At 30.5% G+C, this 19,604-nt stretch overlaps 3 protein-coding genes across 3 annotated transcripts; all 3 read left to right on the top strand.

The window, feature by feature from the left end:
* Positions 1-851: 851 nt before the first annotated feature.
* LOC107936179 (ATP synthase subunit delta, chloroplastic) lies at positions 852-1,976 on the top strand. The gene has a single exon (XM_016868858.2). It carries the CDS (start codon positions 1,147-1,149, stop codon positions 1,867-1,869), a length of 723 nt encoding a protein of 240 aa, XP_016724347.1. The 5' UTR covers positions 852-1,146; the 3' UTR covers positions 1,870-1,976.
* Positions 1,977-5,216: 3,240 nt separating this feature from the next.
* LOC107936177 (CASP-like protein F16) lies at positions 5,217-6,278 on the top strand. Its single transcript, XM_016868856.2, has 2 exons — positions 5,217-5,718; positions 5,800-6,278. Exons 1-2 carry the CDS (start codon positions 5,368-5,370, stop codon positions 6,070-6,072), a joined length of 624 nt encoding a protein of 207 aa, XP_016724345.1. The 5' UTR covers positions 5,217-5,367; the 3' UTR covers positions 6,073-6,278.
* A 7,528-nt stretch (positions 6,279-13,806) lies between these two features.
* Positions 13,807-15,318, top strand: LOC107936168 (scopoletin 8-hydroxylase). Its single transcript, XM_016868843.2, has 3 exons — positions 13,807-14,350; positions 14,448-14,796; positions 14,883-15,318. The coding sequence occupies exons 1-3, from the start codon at positions 13,851-13,853 to the stop codon at positions 15,123-15,125; spliced, it is 1,092 nt and encodes a 363-aa protein (XP_016724332.1). The 5' UTR covers positions 13,807-13,850; the 3' UTR covers positions 15,126-15,318.
* The last annotated feature ends 4,286 nt before the right edge of the window (positions 15,319-19,604 follow it).

Genomic DNA, 19,604 nt, shown 5'->3' with positions numbered 1-19,604 from the left:
AGTTGATCCGAAAACTTGATTAACTCAAATAACTAGAACTATTTAATTCAAAATTTAAAATTTTTATCAAGTTTTTCGAATCGAATCGAATTTTGTTCACCCCTATTTATCTATTCATCTAATGCTTTTGGAGACTTAGTGGGATTTTGTGAAATTTAGAGCCGAAAATGAGTCTTAAAAAGGCCTTATATAAGCCTATATAAACAAGTTGCTTTTTTTTTTTAGTGGTCATGGTGTTGTTCCTTTTAGTTGGGTGAGATGGACTTAGCACAACATTTGGGCTTTCATTTGCCATGTATTCAGCCATATTTTAGTGTACGAATTAACAATAAATTAATTTAATTGATAATTTTATTATTTATATAATTATTTTTTTAAAAAAAATGATACCTTTTTCTATTTATTTTGAAGAGTTCTTATTTATACAAGAATTTTTATTTTTATTTTCAAATTTAAAGTTGTACTAACGATTCATTATTTCGAAATCTAAATTTTTTCCTCGTATTATTCCATAAGTAAAGAAACAAGTCATTAGATGAAACTTAAATAAAGCATATAATAGTTCTAATATAATTGCTTTCTTTACAAAAGAAATAATGCATTTTCCCTAAATATTTATAATTATATAAAAATTTCAATTGTTTTTGTAATTCAACAACATTTTTTAATTCAAACCCTTAAATTGGAGGATCCTCATAACAACAATGTCGATCGAGTTAAGGTACAATAAACGAAATATATGTATTTTTCGTATCAATTAAGAATATATTTGATAAAATTGGACAATATTTGTGATATTTTATAAAAACCCCAAGGAGAAAAAGGACACTCAATTACAATTGAACAACCACATCTTTCATTTTCTTTTCTTTTTTCCACTTTGGCATTGTTTTTCTATTTAGTATTATTTTAATATTTATCAATTAAAAATTTTTTTAAAAAAAAGGGAATTTGATAGGTTGCTAAATGTTTGTGGAGTCTCCATGTTATCTTCCACAATCCAGTAAGTGGCCCTCCTTCTCCAATTCAAGATAACCCATCCCTCCCTTCTTTTTCACTAATCCAAAACCCTTTTTCTTTCTCCAGTTTCCTCATTCATTTCCATTTCTCAACACAAATTTTCATCACCCATCAAGCTTTTCATCAATGGCTTCCCTTCAACAAGCTTCAATCTCTCTTCAACCCAAGCTTCTTTCATCTTCTCAACACCCCAGATCCCTTCCCTCTCTCAACCTCTCTTTTTCAGCCACTTTCCCTTCCCTCAAACTCTGCACCACTCGCCCTCTTCATGGCGGTGCCAAAATGTCAGCCTCCGCCGCTTCCAGCTACGCCACCGCTTTAGCCGATGTAGCCAAGTCCAACAACACCCTTGATGCCACCAGCTCCGACGTTGAAAAGGTCGAGAAAATCTTCTCCGACCCACAAGTCCTCCAGTTCTTCACCAACCCCACCATTGATGTCCTCAAAAAACGTCAGGTTTTGGATGAGATTGTTAGCTCCTCCGAGCTTCAGCCGCACACGGCGAATTTTTTGAACATCCTGGTTGATGCCAAGAGGATTGATCTTATCAAAGAAATCGTGAAAGAGTTCGAGTTGGTTTACAATGAGCTGACGGATACAGAGCTGGCGGTGGTGAGTTCAGTGGTGAAATTGGAGTCTCAACATTTGGCACAGATTGCTAAACAGGTACAGAAGCTGACTGGTGCTAAGAATGTTAGGATTAAAACTATGATTGACCCAAGTTTGGTAGCTGGGTTTACTATCAGGTATGGGAGTTCAGGGTCTAAATTGATTGATATGAGTGTTAAGAAGCAATTGGAAGAGATTGCTGCTCAGCTTGATTTGGGTGATATTCAACTTGCTGTATGAGTTTTGAATTCTTTTTTTCCCTTTTTGAGAATTGGGTTTGAAACTTTTTTGGTTATTATTGTAATTGAAATAAGTACTTTTAATGTTAATTGTATGAAATTTGTGTATGATGAGATTGTTTGATATGGGAGAAAGTGATAGTGGTTTGGGATATTTCATTAGGAAGGGCTAGGTGGAAAGTTGATATTTTGGGCTAAATTCTTGCATCAGATTCAAGGATTCTAAGCCTAAATCTCATGAATTTAAAGCATTCAAGAAGTATGAAGCATTCATGAATGAGTCCTGAAACATGGGTATCAATTCATTTAGTAGTGTGTGATGGAACTTTGAGATATCAGTGAATTTGATTTATATATTTAGAAACATTCAGTAGTCAGATTGTTCGCATAGCATTTTCTTGGTGGGATTTAGGGTTGCTAGACAAGAGTTATAGAAACCATTTTGTTTTGAGTTCTGCATCTCAGTAATTTTTGGGACATGGAGTCTACAGATTGAAATATGGAAAGATGAGTAATGTTGAAGAACAAGATCTCAATCAGTATAGGAAACCAATCCATGTATGCTTAAGCCTTTGAAAGTCTTGTTGGAATCTGTCAATACCATCAGTCACAACTCACTTTGTAACTGGACGATCCTGTAACTTGACATATATCTTAACGCAGGCAAAAGCTGACATTCACAGTACTTGAATGGAAACCAAATTAACCATGGAGAACAAGGAAATGGGAAATTTTAGCTTGTAAAACCTAACTCTATTTCTAAGGCAAACAACAGCATTTTTTGGAGTGTAACTGAATCGAGCCGAGTTTGAATATTGATAAAATAGAGTTCAAGTTTGATCAAATATTTATTTTTAAGCTCAAGCTCAATTTGAAAAAGAATCATTCGAGCTTGATTAAATTCGTATATCAAATTTGAATATGTTAAATTCGTATATCAAATTTGAATTCATGTTCGATCAAGCTCGTACATATTCAAGTTTAAACTCAAGTTAGTAATTAAATTTTGGAATTAACAATATATATTAAAAGTAATAATGTAATTTAATAATATAAAATATCAATAGTGTATATTAAGAATAAAAAGTTCGATAAAACTCATAAATCATACCAGTTAAGTATTATTAAATTTAAATTAGCTTGATCGACATCTTGAATTGATCGAGCTTAATAATAATGGTTTGTGTAGACAGATAAACCAAAAGAACAAAGGGATCAGTGGATAAGTTTTGCCTGTTTAGTATTGCTCGAAAGCTGTACCACCAACAATTGAAGGTCACAATTACACATTGGAATGCTTGAAGAAGCTTGTGGGTAAATGTAATAATGTCATGGTGTCTGGGTTAGGCTGCTTCTGGCCCATAATTTGACCCATTATAGCTCCTTTTGCATTAAGATCTTTAACTATACTTCTATTTAAATTTAATTTAAAATATAGGTATTAAGTTTTTGTTTTTCTTTAAATGTTACTATAATTAACGTCATAATTAAAATTATAAAAGAAATTAACATTTTAATGATTACATGATGTGAATATTTTAGTGGTTAGAATTTTAGTATTTGTCATTAAAAACACTCTACTTGAAGTCAATTTTTGATTGAAACCCCCTAAGATTGAACCTTTCAAGCTGATGGATACTCATCGTTAATTTTATTTTATTACAAACAAGATTTATGGCATGCTCATCATGTAGGTAGTGTCGAATCTAAATTTTTTTGAGAGATTAAAATATAATTTTATTACGTATTAATTTATAATTTCACCATTTTTGAAGAAATAAACATTTTTTTTCTCATTTTGGGGATGAAAGTACATTTTACTGTATATTAACATATAAATTTTTTGTAGGCATTATTATCAGTGCCGGAGCTAGAAAATCTTTTTTTGGGGGTCGGAATTAAATTTTATATTTTTAGAATAGTAAAAATGTAATTTTACCATTTTAATACTCTATATTTTTATAATTTTTAAAGGATTAAATTAAAATTTTATCATTTTGGAGGGGGCAAAGTGTGATTTTACCATTACTAATTTAAAATTTTATAATTTATGAAAGACCTAAATGAAAGAAATCATTTTAGGAGGACCGGGCACTTACCATTCCCCTTGGCTTCGCCACTGATTATCACATAACTTCACCATTTTATGAGAGAGTTGAATTGTAATTTTTCATTTTTGAGGGCTAAGGTCTCTACTCACTCTCTAGGATTTGCCCCCGGATGTAGGTGAAAAAATAATTTTTGGTAAAAAAATACAAAATATGAATGAGAGTTTAGTTAAAATAAAAAACTTCATATTTTAAGCACTTTGATATCTTAGGTTCAAGTGCTAAATTATTTTTTTTTATAGATTTTATTTAAAATTATTCATAGCCCTGCCCAATCCATAGATAGGAGGATAACGCGCTTTAGTATACTTGAACCCACATTCTCCTACATTGACAATAATACTCATACCAATTAAGCTAAGATTCAATCGACAAATGATGTTTCATCATGAATACATCAAACATTAACCCATTAGTTTTGAATAGAACAGATCCTATTAAGGATCAGAACAAATTTAGTTATCCACAAGAATTACTTCGCATTCATATGTGAGGTTTCTAAAGAGCCCCAAATAAGAAGAAAAAGAGGCGTCAATGTAATATTGGAATAGATAAGATTTTTTTTGAGACTTTCATCAATCAATTGATAAAGACTTGAAAATTAGAGTTAATAGAATGGTAAAAATATTATGGAAGTCCTGTACTAAACGATAGGTTGCATTTCGTTCTCTCTATTAAAAATATTAGTCTTTGTATGCTAGATCAGAGAGCAAATTAGTCATTTTGTTAAAAATTTCATCCATTTCTATTATTCAAAACTAGTTTCTGTACATCAGCATGAGGTGCACATGAAGCATTAGGTGTCACTATTTGGTTATTTCATCAGTCATGTTAATTTTTAATACTGTACAAATGGATGAAATTTTTAATAGAATGTATCAATTTACTCTTTAATCTAATGTACAATAGGTAAAATGTAATCTAACTCTTAATATAAAAACCTTTATGATACTTTTATATTAATAAAATTGATGTAATGTTTGAATTGACATATGATAATGGAATGGGGAGAGTGGAGTGGAGAATGGGTAAAATTTTGAATTGACACACGATAATGGAATGGGGAGAGTGGAGTGGAGAATGGGTAAAATGAAATTTATATGCATTAATGAAAATGTGATGGAGGAGAGAAAGGGAAGATAATAAGCATGGCTAGAAGATTATGAAATAACACCAACCATGCGAGCAAGAGAAAGGTGGGTTTTATTTAATACACTTAGGAAAGTGTGGCCTCCATGCTTTGAATGCCATTCATTGCTTCACCACCCACCTTACCTACAGCCATTAATATGGTATTCAAGCTTTGCCCCTGTACATATAATTTTCCTACGTACATATAATTTTCCACTTAAACCAGCAACAAGAACCAAAAAGGGGAAGAACTGAGAATAATGGAGAAAAGTGAAAAGGGTAATGGTGTTGCTCCTGCTACAAGGTCTCCAATGGCTTTAATGGGGTCATCTAGAAATGAAAACCAAGAAGTGAATACCAGCATGAGAACTGTCGAGACCATGCTGCGGTTGGTGCCTATGGCTTTAGGGGTTGCTGCACTTGTTGTCATGCTCAAAAACTCACAGTCCAATGACTTTGGCTCCGTTTCATACTCAGATCTTGGTGCTTTCAGGTACTTGGTGCATGCTAATGGTATTTGTGCAGGCTATTCCCTTCTTTCAGCTATTATAGCAGCTGTGCCTCGTCCTTCTACTATGCCTAGAGCTTGGACTTTCTTCCTCCTCGATCAGGTCACCTAATTAAACTTCCTTTTTCATTAACATCAAATCATCAACCATTTATACCAGCTAATAACATCATAGTAATTTCAGATTCTAACATACATAATCTTGGGAGCTGCTGCTGTTTCAACCGAGGTGCTTTACTTAGCAAACAAAGGAGACTCAGCCATCACTTGGAGTGCAGCTTGTGGGACATTTGCTGGTTTCTGTCATAAAGCCACAATAGCCGTGGTCATCACGTTTGTTGCAGTCATTTGTTACGCGGTGCTATCACTGGTCTCTTCTTATAGACTTTTCACCAAGTTTGATGCCCCAGTGAACTACCCCAGTAAGACCATTGAAGCTACTGTTTTCCATGGTTGATTTATGTTATTACTGAAATTAATTTACCTTATATTTTCACATTCTGCTTGTAATAATAACAAAAAAGGTTGCTTGCAGTGTGTTTATGTTATATGATTAAGTAGAGGTGTTGTCTTTGGTGTTTCTTTTGTAATCTTCAGACTGCTTACTAGAATCCCTTTTAGGTTGCATCATTAATGTCAAAAATGAAAAAAAAAGATTTATAAGTGACAGCACAATATGAGAAACTCGGAGCTTATATTTTGTTGGTCCCTGCAACTATTTTGACCCAATAACCATGCTGGTCCATGTAATTTACGTTTCACCTCTACTCTATTAATTGAGTTCTTGCTGTTAAAGAGATTGATTAAATTAGTTACTCATTTTTTTCTCAAACTTTTTTCTTCTTTTCTTTAATCTCTTCTTTCATCTTCTTGTCTTCTTTTCCTCCCGCAAACCCTAGCAGTTAATCTTTTTATTGTAGATGTTGCCGGATTCGAGTGGCCTTCCCTGTCAACACTGTCATTCGTCCCTTTTTCTCACTCTTGTTTTTCATTTCTTATTTCTCTTATGTTCTTTTTTATAAACCCCTAGCCGTCACACTTTTCTCCACCATCTTTGTTATCATATGCTTAGGGTTAATTTAGATAACGGTGCGTTTAACTGTGTTTAGTTTAAAATAATATTAAATTTTATAGCGGTACCGTAACCTAAGCTAAAAAAAAGAAGTTAAACGCACCAGCTAAAGTAATCGACCATCCAAAGGGCCTTTAGTCTTTGTTGACAAAACGCACCAAAATACTTCATATGTCCCATGTTCTTTTCTCTTTTGTTCTCCGAATAGTTTCTTCTTAAATGAATGTGAAACCCCTCAAATCTGTTGTTTAAATTGGAGCTTAGAACTCTCTCAATTTATACAAGCCACTGAAAGAGTTGGATGGCGGATAGGTCGGGAAAGGTCAGCTGAATCTGATGACGACAATAATAAAGACGGCTGCTAGGGTTTGTGGGAGGAAAAGAAGAGAAGGAAATTCCAACTTAGCATTCCATTACAATTTATTAGTAGATTCTTGTTTCATTAATCTTTTTAAACCGAAATAACAGAAAAAATTAAGAGCGGTCAAAGTAAAAATAATCTACCTTAATAGCTTTCGTATTTAAACTTTAATTTTATATTTTAGGCTTAAAGTGTACAAAACCCTTAAATTTTTTCAAATAATATAATATGATTTTTTTTTTTTTGCATTCAATTGGATACTTGAACTGTCAAAATGTATAAAAAAGATATTTTGATCGTTAACTTTAATAGATGACTGTTAAAGTTAACTGCTCCTATTTTTTTCCAGTTAAAATCACTTTGTCTCATAGCCACAGCATGGCATGTGGCAAAAAAATTATAAAAAATAAAAATTAATAAAATTTTAAAAAAATTATTAAATTTTAATATAAAATATTTAAAAATGATTAAAAATTGTAAAAAAAAATTATGACATGTAGTGGCTTTAACTAAAAAAATTAGGGGCGATTAACTTTAACGGTCAAATGACTTTTTTATATATTTTAAAAGTTCAAGTACCCAATTAATTTAAAACTCTTTTTAAAAAAATTGTGGTTTTTACATTCTTAAGCTTATATTTTAATATGATACATTTCTGTAATGTCAAACTCAGCTAAAATCTAATATCACTTGACATGTCAAGTGAATCAATCCTATATTGTCACATGACATTGATTGTCAAGTTCTTCTTTCCTTAATCATTTTCCTTAAAGTTCATGGAATTTCTAGTTGTTAAAAGGTTCTATTTTTTTCTTCCTTTATTTTCGATATTCTTTTCGAATTCACAATTCATCAGAGCAAAACCTTTTCATTAAAAACATAAATTTATAAGAACATAATTCAAAAATAAATATTTTTGAAACTAAATTAATTGATTGAATCTAGAATTAAGTAATGAACCAGCTCGAAATAAGAGAAAATTTGTTTGAATGGAAAACCGGATTGAACCATGAACTGCAAACCCGATGAACAATTAAAAGGATCAATTTTTATTTATTTTGGGTTAAAAATTCCTAGCCCAACAAAAAAAACCCTCCCTTTTTAGCCCAAATTCTTCATAAACCAGCCCAAACATTTAAATTTGGGTTCACCTAAAAGTGATAAAACAAATTTAGGAAAAAATCTAAAACTTTTAAGATTAAATTGATAAAATATTTAAGTATTGAAAACTACATATACAATTATACAATTAAAAAAAAGCCATGCCATTATTTTTGTTAATAATTTAACAGAGGGTGACTAAAATAAAATTTTTTTAGTACAGTGAATAAAACAACAACACGCTAATAGTTGGATGACAAATTGTATATGCTTTATCAAAAAATTTTAAAAAAATAAATATTGTAAAAATAGATGTTTTAAAAGTATTAGATTTGACGTTATTGAAACTTTTACAGAAACTTTATTGTTTTTTTTCCAACTTCATTTTATTTTTAGTTTTTTTTTAATTTTATTACTTTATTTTTATTTTAAATTTAGTTATATAAAATTTTATGTGTCGTTAAATCAATAATTTTAATAATGAAATGACATGATTAATATATTTAAATGTAATTAGAAGGTTTTAAATTTAAAGATGAATTTAAAATGAAAATGATAGGTTAGGAATGTATATGCAATTAACCAAGGTTTTGGAAAGGTAGCAAAGCAAGCTTCTAGCTTTAGAGCTCAATAAATGAGTTTTATTAGCTAATTAAACGAGCTCAATTGGAGAAAACGCATTAATATTGTACACTTTATTATTTTTCCAAACCTTATTAAACCAATCTATTTGAATTTTAGAGTTTTCCATGGATCGAGTCATTCAATATGTTCAAATAATAGAAGAATTTGGACAAAAATATAAAGTCAAAAATGGGTTTGGGAAAAAAATAAGGCTCGTTTATAAAATGGATCGGGTCTTAGGTAAGATATTTGAGCTTGAACCTGGCCCGACCCGAAATTGCAATAAAAAATTATGTTATTTTTTCCATGTTTTGCTGCTGTTTTTCCACTTTTTGCCATTTTTTGGCTATCTTTTCACTATTAAGTTATTACTATTTTGTTGTTAATGTTTAGATATTGTATAACACTTGTTTTATTGTTAATTTTGCTACTATTTTAGAGGTATTTGCTTGTTAAGTTGCACTTATCTTATTGTTACTTAAGTATAAATACTTTTTTAAAATTTATTTTCAATTTATTAAGAAACATTTATTTTAATATTTTTAGTGTATTTGGTGTATTATATATATTTAAATTTTTTATATAAAAAATGAAAAAGTAAAAAAAATAAATATAGATGAGTCGAGCTTAGGCAAAAATTTAAGCCCATTTTTTTGGGTCGGGCCTAAAATTTTATTAGAGCTCAATCTGACCCGACCCATGGATAACTCTAATTGGAATTTATTGTTTCTTTCGAAAGTTGCTCAAATTCTATAAATATATGTTTGAATACACGTTATATATTTTCATTGCTATAATAATAAATATTATGTGAAGTGAGTTATTACTGAATCCGTTGTTAATATTTATATAGCCTTGATTCGAGATCTTGATAGCTATTCAATATAGCTTGAATTATTATTTAAATAATAAAATTTAAATTTATTTATAAAAATATATAAATATTAATATAATATTTTGATGAGATTAAATCGAATTTTTTTTAATTAAATCATTCATGAATTTCTTGTTGAAAAATCCTTTTTGTTGATTTTTTTTTATAATGATTGCATAAGCAAGTCAAACAAAAATGGCAGGTAAAAAAGGAAAAGGAAAAGGAGTTCCCTTTGTCAAAAGGAACTTTGACTATCTTTAGAACCAAAATCTTCAAAACTCAACTGGTAGTAGCTGCTACTGGGAAATATTCCATTTCTTTTTAATTTTCTAATTGTTTTGGCCTAACTTTGATTGAAAAAGGCCAATTGAAAATTGATCCCATTGTATTAATATGTATAATTTTCTTTTCAATTTTTAAAGGATGTAAAATACGAATTTACCTTTTTTCTTTTGATTAATTTATTTGATTCTTATGCATTTGGCAATGAGATTCGAGAATAAAAACAAGTTTAATTCTAGCTTTCTGCTTTTTCTTTTCCTTCATAGTATATATTCAATATTAACATCTTAGATGAGAAAACACAAATATAACATTAGTACATTACATCTTCAAACATAATTGATATTCTATGTTTAATTACATATCATATTTACTGACTTGTGGCAATTTGAAGATCCTAGAAAATTTGAAGCTCAAACCTTATCATGTGTGGATTTGTTAATACGAAATTTGGTGGAGTTGTGTGCGATTTAGTGTCACGAGCTGCTAGTAGAGCTAGATGGAGGGTTTGGAGGGTTTGGTGATATTTGGGTATAGTTTCGGTGATTGAATAGAGTTTGATCCTTTTAAGAGAAAGGAGAAGCCTTATATAAAAAAGGGGTCAAGCATGAGTACTTCTAAACAAGTGTCCTACTATGGTAGAGTCATGAAGTGCTGTACTTGAATGTGATTGGATATAAAAGTAGGATGATGGGAGTAGCTCCTAAATGGACCCTTGACTTGACCTTCTGACGGCCCACATGGCAAGAGTGTGCGTGCCTTTGGGCAAATGATCCCTTGTGTGGGTGAGTTCTCTTAAGGGAGCAGCTCTTGAGCGAATCTTAACATGACCTTGAGATGGCCTATGTGACAAGTGTGTGCATGCCTTTAGTTGAGCAAGCCCTTCTACGGAAGAACCCTCCTTGGTCGAGTAATTCATCAAATCCAGTGTCTTAGGTAATGTGTGAAAGAACAAACTCTATATTTGCAAGCAAACTTGAGTAGTGCCAAAAGCAATGCTATAATCTAGTGCCAACTTCTTTAGGCACGAGTGAAGAATAAGGTAGAAAAACAAAAAAAACACACGATATGTCTACGAAGTCATGCCCAGAAAGATAATAAACAATCTTAGTAACTTATACAACAGGTGATTACAACTTTTAATATGCACTAGATTAGAGTCCTCACCTTTGTACCTTAGGAGTGCTTTCTTTAATGACTCATCATTGAAGACATCTATACTTGGAGTCTGAGTGGTATTAGAACGATTTAATCTCTATCATGTAGGTAGTGTTCTAAAGCTCGAAGGATTACTGACTTTGAACAATTTATAGATGCTTTGCTTAAAGAGGAAAGCTTGGATGGTGCAACTCCTTTTATGACCTAATATCAAAGGATCCCTAATTTGGCTAGGTGGCTTTTAGATGATGAGGGGTGGCCCATTCTAGGCTCTTTCAAACAACTATCCTACCGTAGTAGATCTGTGAAATGTTTTACTTGGATCTGATTGGGTATGGCTCGACTCTACCCTTATAGAGTCAATAGTAGGGTGATGGAAAACTTTATCAGACATATTCAAAGTAACTCCCAAGTAGACGTTGACATGATTTTATGATGGTCAATGTGATGAGCGTGTGCTTGCGTTTAGCATAACAAGCTCTCGTGTGTTTAAGCCCTTACTAAAGAGTAACTCCTGAGTGGACCTTGACATGACCTTGTGACAACCCAATAGGCAAGCGAGTCCCCTTTGGTTGAGCAATTATTTTTAAATTCATTCTAGTTCAAGTTCCACTACTTATTAACTCCCTCTAATTTTGTTCTATTGCTTAAATCTAAATTTGTTCTAATGCCTAGTCTGAAAATTTTACCATATGTGATGATTTATATTATATTAATATTTAGGTGACTAACGTAAATTCCATGGTTTACTAAGTTGATGAAGCCTTTAAGTGGGGTTGGCTTAACAAATTTGAAAAAAAGTATAACCAAAATATTCTAAAATATTCTTTTAGTCTTTCTTTCCCCTTTGTCAAATTTGTTGATTTACACATTTCTTCTTGACCGGACCTCTTGGACTCCAATCGGTCATAAAAACAAATTTCACAATAGGGTGGTACTTTCCCCTTTCTCTTTCACTCCATAAATTAATTTTTTTATATTTAAAGTTTATAATTATTATTTATTAATAATATCATTTTTAAAATTCTAATTTTTTACTATATATAACATTTATTAATATAATTCATTAATTTTAATAAAATACTTGAAAGTGACATTAATTTTCACTCAATTTTGTGTTAACTTTTGTATTTTCTTTTGTTGGTTCTTCAGCGGGGCACATGTATGGTGTGTTTCACTTTAATTTGTTAATGACGCTTACATGACGATTTGTTGCCATAAACAGATTGGTTTAATTTCAAACAAAAAGGTTCATTTTTTCAACTTTTCTTGTATAATTTTTTTTTAACAACTTTTAGATAGTCTTTTCAATGTGAAAACAAGGTGGCAAATTCTTGCTGGGTGCTCTCGTGGTTCTACTTCTTGTTAGTGCGTATGCTATTCGACATTCTAAACTGTTTTGATGATTAAAACTATGTTTTAAAAATTTATGGTAAAGAATTTATATACAACTTATTAAACATGTTGATTCTTTGGATACATCGTTTTTAGTTATTTTATTTAAAAATTATATAAAATTATGAAAAGATAAAAATATCATCATAATAATATTAATTATCATTTAAAAAAAATTTAAGAAAATTCATGTCAAAATTAATGTATAACTAAATTAAAATTAAGTTTTAAATATTTAATTTATATTTACATAAAGAAAATTATTGAAAAAAGAAAAAGAGTAAAATAGAAGAAAAAAATATAATTATTATTAATAACATTTTTTTTGAAAGTAAACTAACAATTAATGTTGCATTAGCTTAACGGCAATGTTAAACTTTTCTTATTCTATATAAAATTATGTGTGGACTCTTAGTCTATATTTATTGTAATTTATGACTCGCCATGTACGGACTCTATATAAATTTATTTGAATATATTTTGATTATCAATCCGGTCATGTTTTATGGTGATTAAATATTCTAATTCTAATAATTTGAATGTATTTTTTATAATAATTGTAATAGCGGCGGTATTTATAACTTTTTAAAAAATACTTATATATATTAAATGAAAAACACATTAAGTTTACCACATGATAATATTAAAATATAATATAATATAATTTAATATTAATTATAATTATAATTTATTAAAATTTTTTAAATATAAAGATGATGGATAAAAAATAATATAATAAAAATTAATGATAGGTAATGATGTGCTTTTATTTAAGATTCATTTAATCCATAAATTTTAGGGGTTATTGTATCTTTCACCAAACTTTTAAGTGGGTAAGTAGATATTTTTAAAACCAAAGGTAAGTGAATTTTTTTTATCAAATTTTAAGTGGGTTCGGATATTTTTCTAAATATTATCACAAAGGTGCTTTATATATAAAATTTCCAAATATTAATTTAAATTTATAAATGCATATAATCTGAAAATTGACATTAAGTGTATTATTTTTGACCCAGCTCTTAAATGAAATCTAGGTCAATTTGCCCACCCAAAATGACATTAAGAAAATAATTAAGAAAGAGTCATGGTCCACGACTCCACGCCTAAGCCCCACTTGGGTCCGACTAAGAATGCTATCCAAGTCTTAGGAAAATCGTAGCCTTTCCATTCAATCCATACAAGACTTCTTCAAATAGGATTAACTTTTTTAATTGTCTGCATTTTCCCATTATATTTCCCCATTACCTGAGAAATTTCAACCATTTCTCTTACTATATATATGGTGACCCTTCCTATTGTTATTTCCATTGCACTATCAATTTTCATTACCAAAATTGATTAACCTTCTCAATTGACACACACAAAAAAATGGCCCCAGGTTTAGACGATGGTAGCTCTCTTTTTAACTTCGTCGTTCGAGATGGAAATGGGGTCAAAGGAATGGTTGATTTAGGGTTATCGACGGTGCCGAAACCGTATGTTCAACCTCCAAAAGAGAGAATTGACAAGCGAATGGAAACTAGACATGAGGGAGCACCGATTGATCTCTCGAGGCTCGATGGACCCGACCATGATGAAGTGGTCAAGGAAATTGTCATGGCTGCTGAAACTCTCGGATTCTTCCAACTTGTGAACCATGGTGTGCCGGTTGATTTGCTTGAGTCGCTTAAGGATGCAGCGCATGATTTCTTTGGTCAACCATCGGAAAAGAAAGCAGTTTATCGGAAGGAAGTGAGTCCAAGCCCGTTGGTGAAGTATGGGACTAGCTTTGTCCCGGAGAAAGAGAAAGCATTGGAATGGAAGGATTATATTAGCATGATTTATACCAATGATGCTGAAGCTCTTCAACAATGGCCTAAAGAGTGCAGGTGAGAATTGCCTCATATAGAATTATTATTTGATATACAAATGGTGGAGTTCTATTACCATTAATTTTGATTTTTTCAACAAATTATGTTTATACAGGGAAGTGGCACTTGAATACTTGAAGACATCAATGACCATGGTGAGGAGATTGCTAGAAATTTTGATGGGAAATCTTGGGGTTGAACTAGATGACACAAAGATTGATGGACTCATAAGCATGAAAATGGTTAATATGAATTTTTATCCGACATGTCCTGATCCGGACCTCACAGTTGGTGTCGGACGTCATTCCGATATGGGTACTCTTACCATTTTACTACAAGATGGAATTGGTGGTTTATATGTTAAAGTTGCAGAAGAAATCGCTAACATTGGAAAGAAAGGAGAGTGGGTCGAGATCCCTCCGGTCCCTGGTGCTTTGGTCATTAACATCGGTGATGCATTACAGGTTGAAATCTAACATATCTTCTAAGTCTCTATTATTATATTTAATTACAAGGTTATTGATTTTTCTTTTTCATTTTCTTGTTTTAGATACTAAGCAACGGAAAGTACAAAAGCGCAGAACATAGAGTTCGCACAACGAGTATGAAATCAAGAGTATCGGTACCAATATTTACATCACCAAGACCGAGTGAGAAAATTGCACCCCTTCCACAAGTCGTAGAAAAAGATGGAATGGCTTGTTATAGAGAGGTGATTTTTGGGGATTATATGAGAAACTTCTTTAGAAATGTTCATGACGGCAAGAAACCTCTTGAATTCGCACAAATTTAATTATCCTTAGTATACCAACGTGATATTATATATCGTTTTGATGTGTAATTACTTATGTAACCACTTACAATAAGGTAGATGCATAATAGTTTACTTTAAAAAAAAAATAGACTATTTTTAAATAAGATGAATGATTAGGGATGCTGAAATTTGTGTTTTAAAAGTACCACACGGCTAATAATTTCAGCATTTGCCTACTAAGTGCTAATTGTGTCCATATATTTTGCTTAGTTCAAACTTCAATTTTTGTCATTTTAAGTCTTTGTGCGCTTAGAAAAGTGGTTAAAACCTAACTTTTGAGCCTACACAAAAGCACTTAAAAAGTATACAATTTCGTAAAACTCAGTTCAAACCTCTTTATTAGAAGTTTACGGAAATTGAAAAGGAAATTAATAATATTGAACCTGCTAATACCCTTACTGGCAAAAAGAAAAAAAAAGTATAATAAGTTATTTGCCCCTCCAATTTTACACAAAAAATCATTTTAGCCCTCCATTTAATTTTTCTGTCTTTTTTAGCCCATAAACTTGCATTGTTTGTCAAATCACCCCAAAATGAATGAAAAAGTTAACATCTCTTTAACTTTGTTGACGTGACATCCACATGGCAATCTACATGTATGTCATATTAGCAATTAATTAATTATTTATGTATTTAACGCATCAATTAATTAATAGAACTCTAAAAAATGGGGATAAAACACAAAAAAAATAGATAAAAAAAGTATTAAAAATGTTATCTGTTTCGATAGTAATGCAACCAATTATTCCAAATAGGTTCCAAATTAATTGGTTTGGTCCAATATGAAGCTTAAATTATACTAAAAGAATTTGTTGTAAATGACTTGAAAGAGGTACTTTTTTTCTTCTTATTTTAATATCTCACATGGGTTAGCCGATGGGTTATAAAGTGCTGAAAATGATTTTTTTATAATTTTTTTATTTTTTAGTGTTAGGACTAAAATGATAGATTTTGTAAATATTGATGGTCAAATTTATTGAACTTTTAGAATTAAAACTAAAATGAAAAATTTTGTAAATATTGAGTGCTAAATTTGTTGATTTTTTTTATATTTAGGATCAAATTGATAGAATGTGTACACATTAGAGGGTTAATTTTGTTACTAGACCAAAAAAAAGGCCCACATAAGCTCGGATAACTAAAATATTTAATTTTGAAAAAATTAGTGACTAAATTGAAAAAAATAATAATTAGATGACCAAAATAGAATGAAAGGCATAATTGGATGACCATTTTTATAGTTTTACCATAAAAAATAATTTTCAGCATTTTATAATTTAATAGAAAAATTTAACAAATGGACTAATTCGCATATTTTAAAATATGTAAATATTAATTACTCATTTTTTCAGTAGAAGAACCGAAATGCAATCTACCATAAAATACAATGGCTTCCCTGATTCTTTTAGTGGATGAGTTATTGTTTGCTCTATAATTACTGAGAATTTTCCCTTTAGAAACTTGGTTCTATTTTGGCCTTGGAAAGCTTTTTCAAATTTATAAATTGCAATTACAATATTGGCATTCTTCAGCAACACCATAGTTATCACGATGAACATTTCATGTTGAAATTATTTTTCGTCTATACGACAGGTTCCTCATGATGGAAGAAAGGGAACAACGTGGGTCAGCAAAAAGTCTTGTTGAATTTTGTTGAATTATATATATCTTCTTACATCATGCTTGTCTTGAAAGTTTAGTGCTACATATTTTAAACTTCAATTCAATCATCTAAGAATTTTTGGATGAATTCAACCAATATATATCTGGAATTAATTATGTATTCAACGCATCACTTTTCTAAATTTACAATTTCTAATGAAGTTCTAATATTAATGTTTCGAAGCGAAGTTAGAAATTTTATAGATTGATCAGAATTAGATTATTAGTTTTTAAGAGATTAAAGTGTAATTTTATAATGTATTAATTTATAATTTCATTATTTTCAAAAGGATTTTACAATAAATTAACTTATAATTTTATTATTTCTAAAATGATTAAATCAACAAAATTCATTTTGAAGGCCAAGAACTCGACCTGTTCTACTGGTGTCACCTCTATAGGCGATCCTCAAACAATTCCATAATTACCACATACGAAATTTCACTATTAATTTCCTTAAACAACAAAAAGTTGAGATTGTTTACCCAACCTTCTATAAGCTTAAATGTTTAAAATATATTTAAATCTGCATGAGAATATAATAGATTTCAGTAAAAGGAATATTAGATTAAGACCACACAATATTATATTTGACGACAATTGACATATAATAGACTTGTCACCTAACGAAACATACACACTCTCTAGAATAATTTTAAGGGATACAGAGGATTAGAAATAAGCTGAACATAAATCATAATATCTAACAAAAACAACATCAAGTCGCATAAAGAGATGACTAGATAAACAACAAAACAACATCTACCGTTTGCTACACCTTGTCGACTCCTTTGGCAAAGCATAAACCCGCAACTATCAATATTACTTATATCAATTCGATACAATTGCTACCACTTTTCCTTGGCCTTATAACACTATGAAAGACTCCTAATCTGAATTTTCCATTAGACTTGATTTAACACTAGGCTTCCTTTTTGTTGTTGCTTTCCTCACCCTCATCTTATCTTTCAAATTTTTTTCATAAATTTATCACATCATTCAACACATAATTTTCAATATGGTGTGCCGCCAAGATCTATCGACAAACCATTAATTGTAGCACTGCATTTTTGCCCAAGCCTACTGTCGAAACTTTTTTTTTTGAAATCAACTTTTTATTTAAAAACGAAAATGGGAGTCGCCACCTATCCTTTTTTGTGAGGTGTGATTAGGTCACCTCGTAATTTGATCGTTTTAATAAACAATTTGATTTACTAAAACAACGACTTTTGGTCTACAAAATTCAAGAAATGGGTTTGGGAGTTGGTTATGCACGAGGAAGGGTTAGCACTCTCGTAACGCCCAAAATTAATACATAATTGATTACATAGTGTCGTAGTGTCGTGAATTGAAAATTTGAAGAGAATTTAAAATACGATCCTTTTTGTATTAAGGCACTATCTAACTCAAATAATTTTCCCGAAAAAGGGTTCATTTCAAGTTAATCAAGAAAAAGGATCACGTCTCATAAGTTAGGACACAATGCCTTAAATCTTCGAAAACGAAGATAAACACCAAATGGTCGTTACTTAAATCACGTTTTATTTATTTTAAAATAAATATTCGAATATCACGGTTTTAGAAGGAAGTCATATTCCGTAAGTTAGGAATACAACTTTTCTAAATTCGAAATAACGAACATTTGCCTCGGTTTAAAAAAATTTCCTTTTTTATGCATCGCGTGGAAAAAAAAATAAACATAACACTTAAGGTGATGCATTTTTAATTTATTCGGGCGTGATATACAAATAGATAAATGTTTAAACTTGAATGTATGGTATAATGATGATGAAATAACTTAAAATGGTTATGCGGGTAGAATGATGAGTAAAATTGTAACGACCCGATAGTCATGGGTGTCAGAAAGTACATTTTCGAGACTTTGTTACCGTAAATCGAACTAGTAAATATTTATTAAAAATATTTATGAAGTTAGTTGTGTAGTTAATTAGGTTTTGGTTAGGTGAAATTGCATGAATTAAGAGTAATTAGGTAAAAGGACTAAATTGTATAAAGGGTGAAAGTTGAATTATAGATTAAAGAAAAATTAAAGGGACCAAAGGGGCAATTATGCTAATGGTCATAATTGAGGCGGCATAAGAGTATATATATTATAAATATTTAAAGTTAATATATATATTATAATATTAAAACTTAAAAGTTAAGTACCTAACCTGTGCACAGGAAACAAAACCGTAAGCTGAGTATAAATTCAGTAGGATTTCTATAATTCGAATATACAATTGAAATATAAACACATATTAATATTTAATTATTACAACAACCATATCATATTTCATTTGTTTCACAAATATCTCAATTCTCATACTTGCTATATAAATAGCTTTTCACAATTTATTTCACATTTCATTATACAATTGCGATATCTATTCCATAGTCATTTCATGAGTATATAACTCATATATTCCATATATTTGCAACATATTTCACATTCTATTTTCAATTCACTATTTCACTTCCATTTTTCATACCATGCTATTTCAATATCAATTATAAAACTTTATTATTCATTTACCCCTATTAACACAACTCGGACTTGGACGGATACACGGATCCAACCAAACACACCAGTTTGGCACCCAGTGCCTCATCAGATAATTCGAAGTAATAATTTGACACCCAGTGCCTCATCAAATTAATCCAAAGTAGTAAATTGACACCCAGTGTCTCATCGACTCGAAGTACTCGAAGAAATCCCTGAACTTTTCAAATCCTATGGCATGCCATCTATATCCGACTCAGCCCAATACAGTTAATAGGGTTTCAATTCACTTT

This window comes from Gossypium hirsutum, chromosome D01 (assembly GCF_007990345.1).
Source record: "Gossypium hirsutum isolate 1008001.06 chromosome D01, Gossypium_hirsutum_v2.1, whole genome shotgun sequence".
Classification (NCBI taxonomy): domain Eukaryota; kingdom Viridiplantae; phylum Streptophyta; class Magnoliopsida; order Malvales; family Malvaceae; genus Gossypium; species Gossypium hirsutum.
The sequence above is the reverse complement of the archived record's forward strand: the minus strand, read 5'-3'. Positions and strand labels throughout refer to the sequence as shown.

Coding starts and splice junctions, on each gene's coding strand:
- LOC107936179 (XM_016868858.2), top strand. CDS start 1,147: ATGGCTTCCCTTCAACAAGCTTCAATCTCTCTTCAACCCAAGCTTCTT.
- LOC107936168 (XM_016868843.2), top strand. CDS start 13,851: ATGGCCCCAGGTTTAGACGATGGTAGCTCTCTTTTTAACTTCGTCGTT. Junction 14,351..14,447: donor CAATGGCCTAAAGAGTGCAG/GTGAGAATTGCC, acceptor ATGTTTATACAG/GGAAGTGGCACTTGAATACT. Junction 14,797..14,882: donor ACATCGGTGATGCATTACAG/GTTGAAATCTAA, acceptor TTCTTGTTTTAG/ATACTAAGCAACGGAAAGTA.
- LOC107936177 (XM_016868856.2), top strand. CDS start 5,368: ATGGAGAAAAGTGAAAAGGGTAATGGTGTTGCTCCTGCTACAAGGTCT. Junction 5,719..5,799: donor CTTTCTTCCTCCTCGATCAG/GTCACCTAATTA, acceptor TAGTAATTTCAG/ATTCTAACATACATAATCTT.